Here is a 13,330-nt window from a genome sequence, read left to right as displayed (position 1 = left end):
CATTTATCCCTCTCCACTGATCTCCCTCCTGGTACTTACCCTTACAAGCAGAACAAGTGCTACACCTGCTCCTACACCTCCTATCTCAGTACCAGTCAAGGCTCCAAACAGCCCTTCCAGGTGAGGTGACACTTCACCTGTCAGTCTGTTGGGGCCATCTACTGTAACCAGTGCTCCCAGTGTGGCCTCCTGTATATCGATGAGACCAGATGTAGATTGGGAGATCACTTTGCCAAGCACCTACGTTCCATCCACCAGGAAAAGGGGGATCACCCGGTGTACACCCGCTTCAATTCTACTTCCCATTTCCATTCCGACGTGTCAGTGCATGGCCTCCTCTACTGTCACAATGAAGCCATGCTCATGTTAGAGGAGAAACACCTTATATTCCATCTGGCTAGCCTCCAACCTGATGGCATGAACATTGATTTTTCGAACTTCCAGTAATTGCTCCCCACCGTCCTCAAAATTCCCCCATTCCTATTTCCCTCTCTCACCTTATCTCCTTACCTGCCCATCACTTCCCTCTGGTGCTCCTCCCCCTTCCCTTTCTCCCATGGACTTCAACCCCTTCCTATCAGATTCCCCCTTCTCCAGCCCTTTATCTCTTTCACCAATCAACTTCCCAGCTCTTTACTTCACCTCTCCATCTCCCGGTTTCACTTATCACCTCCCACCTTCCTCCTCTCCCCCCACATTCTTGCTCCGACTTCTCATCTTTTCTTCCAGTCCTGATGAAAGGGTGTGACCCAAAACATTGACTGGTTACTCTCTTCCATAGATGCTGTCTGGCCTCCAGCATTTTGTGTGCATTGCTTGGATTTCCAGCATCTGCAGATTTTCCTGTGTTTATACCCTCTAATGTTGTTCTTCCCTATCCTATGGAAAAGACTGTAACCTTATCCGCCTTATCTGCGTGTCTCCTGATTTTAAACATTTCTGTAAAACCACCTCTCATTCTCCTACATTCCCAGGAATAAAGTCCTAGCCTGGCCAATCTCCCCCTATGACTCAGTCCCTCCGGAATCATTGTCTTACATAGTGTGAAATTTTTATATAAGGGAGTGATAATGACCATTCTTATAAGTTGTCTCTACACTCATTCTCCTTCAGTCTTATTTTTCTTAAACAGGGTGACCAAAGCTGTACACAGTAAACAGGACAGATATCAATATGATTGAAAGAGTAGAGATTACATTTACAATGATCTTGCTGGGACTTGGAGGACCTGAGACTTAGGGATATAGGTTCAATCGGTTTGGACTTTATTCCCCGGAGAGTAAGAGAATGAGGAGAGACTTGATAGAGATTTACAAATTTATGAGAGGTATAGAGAAGGTAAATGCAAGCAGGCTTTTTCCACTGAGCCTGGGTGAGACTGGAACTGGAGGTCATGGGTTCAGGGTAAAATGTGAAATACGTAAGGAAAATCTAGGATCTTCTTTATTCAGAGGGTGGTGAGAATATGCAATGTGCTGTCAGTGGACATGCTGAATGTGGATTTGATTGCAGTTTTTAAGAAAGTTTTGTGTAAGTACATGGATGGGAGGGGTGTGAAGGGCTAAGGTCCAGGTGCAGGTTGATGGGACTAGTTTGGCATGGACTAGATGGGCCAAAGGACCTGTTTCTGTGTGGTCTATGACTCCACACCGAGAGTGGCCTCACCAATGAGCTGGACATCTACACCGTAAAATCCCACCTCCTATACGCTTATGCATTAACTTTGCAAGATCATAGCAGGCTTCAATTGCACACGATTTCAAAAGCTCAGATTCATTGACATAATTGGAACCAGATTTCAGAAACACAGCATAAGGAAGCACATTGTGCCTTGAAAGAATTTCCTTCTCGCTAAGAACACGAGAACTATCCTGCTATTCTGGTCAGTATTTATTCCTTAACCAGCCTCATGAAAATAGATCCCTCGCTCATTTAACACACATAAAAGTTGCTGGTGAATGCAGCAGGCTAGGCAGCATTTATAGGAAGAGGTACAGTCGACGCTTCGGGCTGAGACCCTTCGTCAGGACTAACTGAAAGAAGAGCTAGTAAGAGATTTGAAAGTGGGAGGGGAGGGGGAGATCTGAAATGATAGGAGAAGACAGGAGGGGGAGGGATGAAGCTAAGCGCTGGAAAATTGAGTGGCAAAAGGGATTAGATTAGATTAGATTAGATTATGAGGACACTCAGTCCTCGTTTATTGTCATTTAGTAATGCATGCATTAAGAAATAATACAATGTTCCTCCAGTATGATATCACAGAAACACAAGACAGACCAAGACTGACAAAAACCACATAATTATGACATATAGTTACAACAGTGCAAAGCAATACCGTAATTTGATAAAGAGCAGACCATGGACACGGTAAAAAGTCTCGAAGTCCCAATAGCCCATCATCTCACGCAGACGGTAGAAGGAAGAAACTCTCCCTGCCATGAACCTCCAGCGCCGCAAACTTGCCGATGCAGCACCCTGGAAGCACCCGACCACAGCCGACTCTGAGTCCGTCCGAAAACATCGAGCCTCAGATCAGCCCTCCGACACTGAGCACCGAGCACCATCTCTATCGAACGCTTCGACCCCGGCCCCAGCCGCCAAGCAACAGGCAAAGCCGAGGATTGACGGCCTTTCCATCTGGAGGTTTCGGATCACACAGCAGCGGCGGCAGCAAAATAGGCATTTCAGAAGTTTCACCAGATGTTCCTCTGTGCTTCTCACGTCCGTCTCCATGAAGTCAGGATTGTGCACGGCACCCTACCTGACAAATAACCGATATTCTTTCCAGAGTGGCTGCTGCAAGCTGTGTCGCACTGCCATCTTCTCTTCTGAGTCCTTGAAATAATTCCACATCCCATTCCCATTCTGATATGTCTTCCACGGCCTCCTCTACTGTCAAGATGAAGCCACACTCAGGTTGGAGGAGCAACACCTTATATTCCACCTGGGTAGCTTCCAACCTGATGTTATGAAAATTGACTTCTCTAACTTTCGTTAATGCCCCACCTCCCCTTCATACCCCATCCGTTATTTATTTATTATTATTATATATATCTTTTTCTCTCTCTTTTTCTCCCTCTGTCCCTCTCACTATACCCCTTGCCCATCCTCTGGGATTCCCCCCCTCCCCCTTTCCTTCTCCCTGGGCCTCCTGTCCCATGATTCTCTCATATCCCTTTTGTCTATCACCTGTCCAGCTCTTGGCTCCATCCCTACCCCTCCTGTCTTCTCCTATCATTTTGGATCTCCCCCTCCTCCTCCCACTTTCAAATCTCTTACTAGCTCTTCTTTCAGTTAGTCCTGACGAAGGGTCTGGGCCCGAAACGTCGACTGTACCTCTTCCTATAGATGTTGCCTGGCCTGCTGCGTTCATCGGCAATTTTTATGTGTGTTGCTTGAAATTCCAGCATCCGCAGATTTCCTCGTGTGTGCCCTCGCTCATTTAGTTCTCTGTAGGACCAGGCTGCACCCAAATTGGCCATATCCTCCCACAACACATACTGGTGACTACACATCAAAGAGTGGTAACTGTCTTTCAAGCACTTTGAATTTTGTGTCATGTAAAGCCTGAAGGAAGAATCCTGTCTCTCTTCATGTTTCTTGTCTTTTTTGGAAAATGCTTAGAAGCATTTGTAAAGAGACATGTCTTTGTTTTTAACAGCTGAATGAAACAAAAGTCTGTGTGACCATCCCAGTAGTAAGATCTTCCAAGGTAGCGAATGCCCAGGATGCTGTGGTGAGCATCTTTGATTATTATGAGCCAGGTAAGGTGTTTATTTTTCCATATTCCATTGGGTTACTCTCTTACCTCTTCTCCTTACCTGCCTATCACCTCCCTCTGGTTCCCTTCCTCTTTCCCTCTCCTATGGTCCACTGTCCTCTCCTATCAGATTCCTTCTTAGCCAGTTCCTTACCTCTTCCACCTATCACCCCCTCCCCCACCTGGTCCACCTATCAGCTGGCAGATTGAACTCCTTCCCCTCCCTCACCTTCTTATTCTGCCTTCTTCCTCCTTCCTTTCCGGTCCTGAAGAAGGCTCTCAGCCCAAAACATCAACAGTTTATTCCTCTCCATAGATGCTGCTTGACCTGCTGAGATCCTCCAGCACTTTGTGTGTATTAATTTATCTGCCTGCTTTTGGGTGTGAGTATTTATGTAGTGACATTCCAAACTTAGGGCCAGAATGTGCTGTCATCTTCAGACAATTGTGCTTGAAGGGAGCAGTCATAGTCATAGTCATAGTCATGCTTTATTGATCCCGAGGGATATTGGGTTTCTTTACAGTTGCACCAACCAAGAATAGAGTATAAATATAGCAATAAAGTGAAGTAATTGGATTGTGACTGATTAATTGAGCTACGTAGAAGTCCATTCTCCACCTTCCCCCACCCCTACAACCAACCTCACTGTGATTTATCAGAGATGCCACCTCAAGACTCAAGTAGAATCTGTTTTTTGTTAGGTATAAAATAGACAGTTCCAATGAACTGAGGAGTACAGACTTTCCCTGCAGGAGGTGATAGGGACACCATAGGACATAGGAGCAGAATTGGACCTTCCAGGCCATCACAACTGCTTTTGCCATTGCTGATCTATTAACCCTTTCATCCCCATTCTCCTCCCTTCTCCCTATAACCCTTGACATCCTTACTGATCAAGAAACTCTCAAAATCTGCTCTACATAGACCCACTGACCTGACCATCACAGGCAGCTAAGGCAATGAATTCCAGATTCACCACCCTCCGCCTACCTTCTTCCTCATTTCTGTTCTAAATGGACCTCCTTCTACTTTGATGCTGTACCCTCTGGTCCGAGACTCCCCCACTAGAAGAAACATCCCCTCCACATCCACTCTATTTAGGTATTACAATATTCGATAGGTTTCAATGAGATCCCCCCTCATTCTTGTAAACTCTAGCGAGTACAGGCCCTGAGCCATCAAATGCTCCTCATACGTTAACCCATTTATTCCCAGGATCATTCTTGTAACCCCCCCCCCGGGCCCTCTCCAACACCAGCACATCCTTTCTTTGATATGGGTCCCAAAACTGCTCGCAGTACTCCAAGTGGGGCCTGATCTATGTGTTGTTTGCAATCTGCAGATTAGTTGGGGGCAGGGGGGTGGTGGCCGGCAAACGTTGCCGCGTATTCTGCCGCCAACATAGCATGCCAACATAGCATGGAACACACCGTCAGGAAGTGTACGGCCATGCACTTCGGTAGTATGAATAAAGATGTAGACTATTTTCAAAATGGGGAGAAAATTCAAAAATCAGAGGTACAAAGAGACTTGGGAGTCCTTGTGCAGGATTCCCTGAAGGTTAATTTGCAGGCTGAGTCTGTGGTGAGGAAGGCAAATGCAATGTTAGCATTCATTTCAAGAGGACTAGAACATAAAAGCAAGGATGTTATTCTGAAGTTTTATAAGGTATTGGTCAGGTCATTATTGGAGTATTGTGAGCAGTTTTGGGCCCCTTATCTAAGAAGGGATGTGCTGGCATTGGAGAGGGTCTAAAGGTAGTTCACGAGAATGATTACGGAAATGAAAGAGTTAACATTGAGAGTGTTTGATGGCTCTGGGCCTGTATTCACTGGAGTTTAGAAGATTGAGAGGAATCTCATTGAAACCTATTAAATATTGAAAGCCTGGATAAAGTGGATGTGGAAAGGATGTTTCTCATAGTGAGGGAGTCTAGGACCAGAAGGCATAGCCTCAGAATAATGGGACGTCAACTTGGAACTGTGACGTTTTGTGGGCAGTTTACCATAAGACATAGGAGCAGAATTAAGCCATTTGGCCCATCGAGTCTGCTCTGCCATTTCATCATGGCTGATCCATTTTGCTTTCAGCTCCAATCTCCTGCCTTCGCTCCTATCCCTTCATAACTAATCAAGAATCTATCAACCTCTGTCTTAATTATATCCAATGACTTAGCCTCCACAGGTGCCTGTGAGAAAAAATTGCACAAATTCACTACTCTCTGGCTAAAGAAATTCCGCCTCATCTCATTCTAAATGGACGTTTCTGTATTCTGAGGCTGTGCCCTCTGGTCTTAGACTGCCCCACCATAGGAAAGATCCTTTCCACCTCCACTCTCTCAAAACCTTTCACCATTCATGAGGTCTTAATAAGAACTCCCCCGCCCCCCCCCCCCCCCCAGCAATTCTTCTGAATTCCAGTAAGTACAGGCCCAGAGCCATCAAATGCTCTTCATATGGTAAGCTTTTCAATCCCGGAATCATTTTTTGTAAACCTCCTTTGAATTCTCTCCAACGTCACCACATCCTTTCTTAGATAAGAGGCCCAAACTGCTCACAGTGCTCTAAGTGAGGCCTCACCAGTGCTTTATACAGCCTCAGCATTACATCCTTGTTTTGATATTCTAGTTCCCTGAGAGTTTCCCACAAAACCTCTAGATATAGTTCTTTTGAATGGCTATTGATACAATCTGCAACCTATAATTTCACTTTGAGTTAATATTTATTACTGACTTTCGTACTTATTTATTTGTCTGGTTGTTTGTTTATGTGCTAATTTATTATTTATTTATTGTTATTTTGTTATTTTTTATATTTGCACATTCACTGTCCATCTTTTACATGTGTTGGTTTTAAATTGATTCTATTGCATTTCTTAGTATCTACTGTGCATGACCACAAGAAAATTATACTCTGGGTAGTAAATGGTGACATATATGCACTTTGTTAATAAATTTACATTGGACTTTGAACTTTTGTTCCACAGGACAAAAAACAATGAAGACATACAACTCGGAAGTGATGTCCAGAACCGATTTCTGCACCCTCTGCAGTTCCGACTGCGTGGCGTGCCACCCCACCTACGACTTCCCGTCCACTAATGCAGCCAGCGTGCCGACTCGAGGAGGCCAAGTTGCACTCTCGCTGTACCTCGTTAGCATTTATCTTGGCTTAACTTAATTACACGCTCCAAGTCAACCGTAGAGCTTCGTGGTCCTGGGGAATTAATTGTTATTTTGTTTGAAGGTGGTTTAACGCCGAAACATATTTGAATCAGGCTTAGCAACTACTGTATCCTTAATGCTACTTTTAAAATAGTCCTTGCTGATTTTCTTTTTCACGTTTATCTGTTGTTTGTGGATATAATGAGGCATTTGTTCTGTCAGTGTTTCTGCTCCAACCACCCTACAACATCAGAGTCACAACTGGTTTTGGTTAAGCTCACCATGAACTACCTGTGTTCCAGATTGGAGAGGAAGTGAGAGCATCCAATGTCCTGAATTTACAACCACCATTATAGCAGCATTAAAACCACTGGAACAATTTTTGGATCGGCCTGCAGGCTGTTTTTCCTTCTGAAAGCACGATATGTTTTGAAATCTGCAAAGGGAAACAAAGCCTTGGTGTTATATGTGCGTGTCTGTCGTGCGTGATACATGCGTCAGATTATAGATGTTTGTGATATCGTCAAGGTGGCAAAGGTTACGGGGAGAAGGCAGGAGAATAGGGTTGAGAGGAATAATAAGTCAGCCATGATGGAATGGTAGAGCAGACGATGGGCTGAATAGCTGAATTCTGCTCCTATGTCTTATGTTATTTTTGTCATATCTTTAAACACATCTTAAAATGTGTGTGTGTGTGTGTGTGCACGTGTGTGTGTATGTGTGCTTGTGTGTGTGTGTGATTGTGTGCTTGTGTGTGTGTGAGTGTATGTGTTTGTGTATGTATTTGTGTGTGTGTCTGTGTGCTTATGTGTGTGTGTTTGTGTGCTTGTGTGTGTGTGAGTGTGCTTGTGTGTGTTTGTGTGCGTGTGCGCGTGTGCGTGTGTATGTGTTTGTGTGTACATCTGACATCTGATTGTAAAAAGTCAAAGTAAATGTATAATCAAAGAATGTTTATACTACCTTGAGGTTCACTTTCTTCCAGGCATTTATAGGTTAAGGGTGAGAGGTCAAAGATTTAAGTGGAACAGGAGGGGGAGCTTCCTCACTCTGGGTGGTGAGAGTGTGGAATGAGCGGCCATCGCAAGTGGTGGATGTGGGTTTGATTTGAAAGTCTAAGAGAGATTTGGATGGGTAGATGGATGGCTGGGGATGGAGAGCTTTAGTTCAGGTGCAGGTCGGTGGGACAAGGCAGAATAATAGATCAGCATGGACTAGGTGGGCCAAAGGGCCTGTTTCTGAGCTGTAGTGCTCTGTGGATCTACAGTTTCTCAGTAGCAGGTTCTGACCATGCCAGTCAGGTTTAATCTAGTTCTGTACTATTACCAGTTATTTTCAGGTGCACATGTATTGGTTCCCTCTGAGGAAAGTATGCACGCAGGTTACCAGGTGTCCAGAGATAATTTTAATTCTCACAAGCTCTGGATGCAGTAAAATTTGGCAGTACTACAGTTCACAGAGGCTTTAGACAAAACAAGAGATTTTTTGCCCCATTGTGCCTTAAGCAGCTCTTGGAGCTCCATGGATAATCTCACTCTATCCTCACAGAAAACACTGGAGGAACTCAGTATGGAGTCGATGTTTCAGGCTGAGACTCGCCATCAGGACTCGGTCAGGAGTGCTGACTATTCATTCCCCTGCACTGATGCTCCCTGACCTGCTGAGTTCCTGCAGTGTTCTGTGTGTTTGCTCAAATCTTCCAGCATCTGCAGAATCTCTTGTACTTCAAAATTCCAAGTATGTATACCATATTCAACCTTGAGACTGATCTTCTTTCAGGCGGCTACTAAACAAAGAAACACAACAGAATCCATGAAAAGCCCCTCACCACAAAGACCATCGTACACCCAATGTGTGGAAAAAAAAGCAAATCACGCAAATGGGTAAAAAAGAGTAAACAAGTAACATGAACTGCAGAGCCCCCGAAAGTGAGTCCACAGTCACAGGGACAGTTCAGAGCTGAGCTAAGTGAAGCTGGTCTGGGAGTTCGATGCCTGCAGGCCACTGCTTCTCACTCTTTCTTCTCTCCCCCCACCACCCCCCCACATACACACACACACACACACACACACACAACTATACAGCATATACACACGTCACTAGGTCTGTAGTTTCCCCACTGGAGAGTGGGCTAAGCGAGCTAGGACGTTCCTCACTGGAGCAAAGGAGGATGAGAGGTGGCTTGCTAGAGGTGTACAAGATGATTAAGTGGACAGCCAGAGACATTTTTTTCCCCCAGGGCAGAAATGGCCAATACGAGGGGCCATAACTGGAAGGTGATTGACAGAAAGTGTGGGGGGATGTCAGAGGTAAGTTCTTTTACACTGTGAGCGGTGAGTGCCAAGTGTAGTGGTAGACACAATACATTAGGGAAATTGAAGAAGCTCTTAGATAGACACATGGATGACAGAGAAACAGAGGGCTATGTAGGAGGGAAGGGTTAGATTGATCTTAGAGTAGGTTAAATAGTCAGCACAACATCGTGGGTTGAGGGGCCTGTACTGTGCTGAAATGTTTGTTGTTCTCTGTACAATAATGTCAAGCCTGTTCCCTTTAGACGAAGCTGGTAATGCAAATTAAATAGCAAGACTGCCTTTTCTATTAAGCTTCCCCAATCATTCTTGCCTAACTGCTCTTAAGTCAAGGGCTACAAAATAAATTGGTGCAGTAAACTGAGGAGCAGTTTCAGTATTTATTTATTTATTTATTTATTTATTTATTGAGATACAGCGCGGAACCAGCCCTTCAAGTCTCACCGCCCAGCAACCCACCGATTTAGCCCTCACCTAATCATGGGATGATTTACAATGACCAATTAACCTGCCAATCGGTAGGTCTTTGGACTGTGGGAGGAAACCGGAGCACCCAGAGGACACCCACATGATCACTGGAAGAACATGCAAACAGAGGATGCCGGAATTCAACTCTGAACCCCAATGCCCCGAGCTGTAATAGCGGGGCGCTAATACACCACTGTGGCGCCCCAGTACATTATTGTCGCATGTATTGAGGTAGCGTGAGAAACCTGTCCAGCACACCATTCATACAGATCATTTCATTACAACCATGCACTGAGGTAAGGCAACACAACATGAAACAATAACCTAATTGTAGGAGCAGATTTAGCCTATTTGACTCATTGAGTCCACTCCACCATCCTCCTCGTATCCCTTCATGCCCTGACCAATCAAGACTCTATAAACCTCTGCGTACTTTTAAGGCAGAGGTTGATAGACTCTTGATAAGTCAGGGCACGAAGGGATATGGGGAGAAGGCAGGAAATTGGAGCTGAGAAGGAGAATGGATTGGCCATGGTGAAATGCCGGAGCAGACGTGATGGGCCAAGTGACCTAATTCTGCTCCTGTATCTCATGGCCTCAAGGTCTATTTCATCATGGCTGACCCACTTCCCTCTCAAACTCATTCTCCTGCCTTCTCCCTGTAATCTTTGATGCCCTAACAAATCAAGAAGCTCCAAACTCCGCTTTAAATATACTCAATGACTTGCCTCCACTGCTGTCTGTGGCAACGAATTTCACAGATTCACCACCTGCTGTCCTGAGGAAATTCCTCCTCATCTCCGTTCTAAATGGACATTCTTCTATACTCCTACTCTACTTCTAGACTTATTCCACAATTGGAAACATCCTCTACCTGTTCACTCTGAGACTTTCAGTTTATCTAGGTTTCAATGAGATTACATGCTCTTTCTTCTAAACGCTAGCGAGGACAGGCCCAGAGCCCTCAAATGCCCCTCATACATTAACCCTTTTATTGCCAGGATCATTCTCTGGACCCTCTCCAATGCTAGCACGTCCATTCTTTGGTAAGGGGCTGAAAACCATTCACAATACTCCAAGTATGGTCTGAATAAAGCCTCAGGTTGAAGTGCTTCACCACGTTTTACCACATGTGCCACATTTTAAATTAGTTTATTTATTTAGTGATACCGCGTGGAGTAGGCCCTTCCCGCTCTTCAAGACAGCCTGCCCCAGCGACACCACAATCCTGGTCAACCCTAACCTAATCACGGGACAGATCCACAACCTACCCAGTCCGTCTCTGGACTGTGGGAAGGAAACCAGAGGACCCGGAGAAAACCGATGCATTCCACAGGGAGGACGTACAGAACGGTGCTGGAATTGAACTCTGAACTCCGAATGCTCCGAGTTTTGACAGTGTTGCGCTAACCGCTACGCTCTTTATCTCATTTTCCCACATGTTGAAGTGCTTCCAAAATCCATGCCTGAAAGGTTGGCTTGGATTATTGGACCACGGCTTCTGGCTCATCAAACGGAAATAGCTGGTCAGGATCTGAATCAGAGTCAAGTGTAATATTACCGGCATGTGTCGTGTCATGAAGCTGAAAGCTGCAGGTGTTGGAAACGTGAAATAAATACAGAAAGTGCCGGAGGTACAATGGCATCTGTGTGGTGAGAAACAGTTTGCAGGTCAATGACCTTTCATTACTGTGGCAACTTCTACTTTGAAGCAGGCACACTCGACAACTTCATGCCCAAAGAAACAACTTTATTTCGAACGTCGAAACCAATATGTATATACAGAGGCTTTCACAACCCGTACAGCTTGGCAGAAGCACTATATACAAAGCACACTGGAAGTAAAAAGAACGGAAGTAACCCCCCCCCCCGCCTTAATCCTAATTAGTATTAACTTACTTTTAATAATGCTCACATTACAACACTTCTCCCCCTTTAAAATCCAACATCCCCAAACGTAAAACACTAGGAAATAAAAACAGTGGTGTTATTAACTTGTGTACCCCTGAAAACTTATACTAGTATCTCAGCAACAGTTTATCAATACCAAACATCTGGAAAATGTGACAGATTCAATATTCAATCTAACAGCAACAAAAAAAACTATCCCGTCAAAGATTCAGTCTGTCAGGACGTTTACGCGTGCGCTGTGATCTGCGCACTGCCCCCAGTGACCACGCAGACACCGCTGGTGAGGGTGTTTTGGGTGGATCTGGTGTTGGGGGCATGAGAGGGGTCTGTGTGTCTGCGTGAGAATGTCCATCCTCCTCAGGGGACTCCGACCCCTCTGCCAGCATCTCGCCCTCTGGCAAAGTCACTGGTGGACATGCTTCCACTATAGTCTGTCTCACCAATGGAAACTCCATGGAACTGTCTGCCTCTGAGCCGGTATCATGACGCAGGCACACATGGTCCCGGTGTCTGCGGAAAACACGCCCATCAGTCAGCTTAACAACATCGGAGACGGGACCACTCTGCTTAAGAATAACCCCAGGCAGCCATCGCTGATTGTTTCTCACATTGACATTGTCATCCGGTTTTAACTGTCTCTCTCGCACATGTTGATCATGTCCCTCCTTCTGCTTTTCCTGCTTTCTCTCCACTTTCGCCTTCGTGTCTGGATGCAGGAGGTCCAATCTTGGCTTGGGCCTACGCCCCATCAGCATCTCTGCGGGAGTGCGGGCAGTTGTAGTCTGTGGCGTGAGGTGGTATTTAAACAGGAAACGTGAAAGCCGAATGCTAACAGAGTCCCCTGTCATCTGCTTCAGGCCTGCCTTCACTGTCTGAACAGCTCGCTCAGCCAAACCATTGGAGGCTGGGTGGAAAGGGGCTGTCCGAATGTGATGAATGCCATTCTGCTGCATGAACTCACTGAACAGCTCATTAGTGAACGTCGGGCCATTATCAGTGACCAGAGTGTCAGGCAACCCGTGGACTGCAAACACTTGCCTGAGTTTGTCTATGGTTGAGGGAGCTGTGATGTTGCTCATGATGTGAGCTTCGATCCATTTAGAATGCGCACCTACCATTACAAGAAACACCTACCCCATAAAAGGGCCAGCAAAGTCCAAATGTAGCCGAGACCAGGGGTGGTCTGGCCACTCCCATGGGTGCAAAGGAGCTGGTGGTGGTATATTCTGATTAGTCTGACAGTGCGTGCATGATTTTACCTTGTTCTCCAGATCCTGATCCATTCTTGGCCACCAAACGTAGGATCTTGCAAGGCTTTTCATTCGAGACACTCCTGGGTGAGTCTCATGAATTTCCTCCACAATCTGTGAACGGCCAGGGGGAGGCACGAAGACCCTCACCCCCGAGAAAATGCAGCCATCCTGCAGACTGAGTTCTGTCTTACGTTTGGCATAAGGCCTCAGTTCCTCTCCTTCCACGACTCTGGGCCAAACTTGTAAAAGAAAAGTCTTGACCTGGGACAGGACTGGGTCCCTCTCTGTCCACTGCTTGATCTGGGTTGCCTTTACAGGTGTCTCTGACAGCCTCTCCAATGAAAACACAGTCTCTGGAGGCACGTATGAAGTAACAGGTGTCTCAGGTAAAGGTAGTCGACTCAGTACATCGGCGTCTGCATGATCCTCACCCGCTCTGTACACTATAGTGTACTGGTACGCTGA

The 13,330-nt window shown here is 45.7% G+C and overlaps 1 protein-coding gene across 1 annotated transcript in view; it reads left to right on the top strand.

The window, feature by feature from the left end:
• Positions 1-6,940, top strand: part of cd109 (CD109 molecule) — a 255,125-nt gene extending 248,185 nt beyond the window's left edge. Inside the window, exons 32-33 of the mRNA XM_072267001.1 lie at positions 3,662-3,764; positions 6,747-6,940. Of these exons, the coding sequence (XP_072123102.1) occupies positions 3,662-3,764; positions 6,747-6,940 (297 nt within the window). The remainder of the gene's footprint in view (positions 1-3,661; positions 3,765-6,746) is intronic.
• Positions 6,941-13,330: the final 6,390 nt, after the last annotated feature.

The sequence above is a fragment of the Mobula birostris genome, chromosome 8 (genome assembly GCF_030028105.1).
Source record: "Mobula birostris isolate sMobBir1 chromosome 8, sMobBir1.hap1, whole genome shotgun sequence".
NCBI classification, from domain to species: Eukaryota; Metazoa; Chordata; class Chondrichthyes; order Myliobatiformes; family Myliobatidae; genus Mobula; species Mobula birostris.
This window is presented reverse-complemented; position numbering and strand designations above follow the sequence as displayed.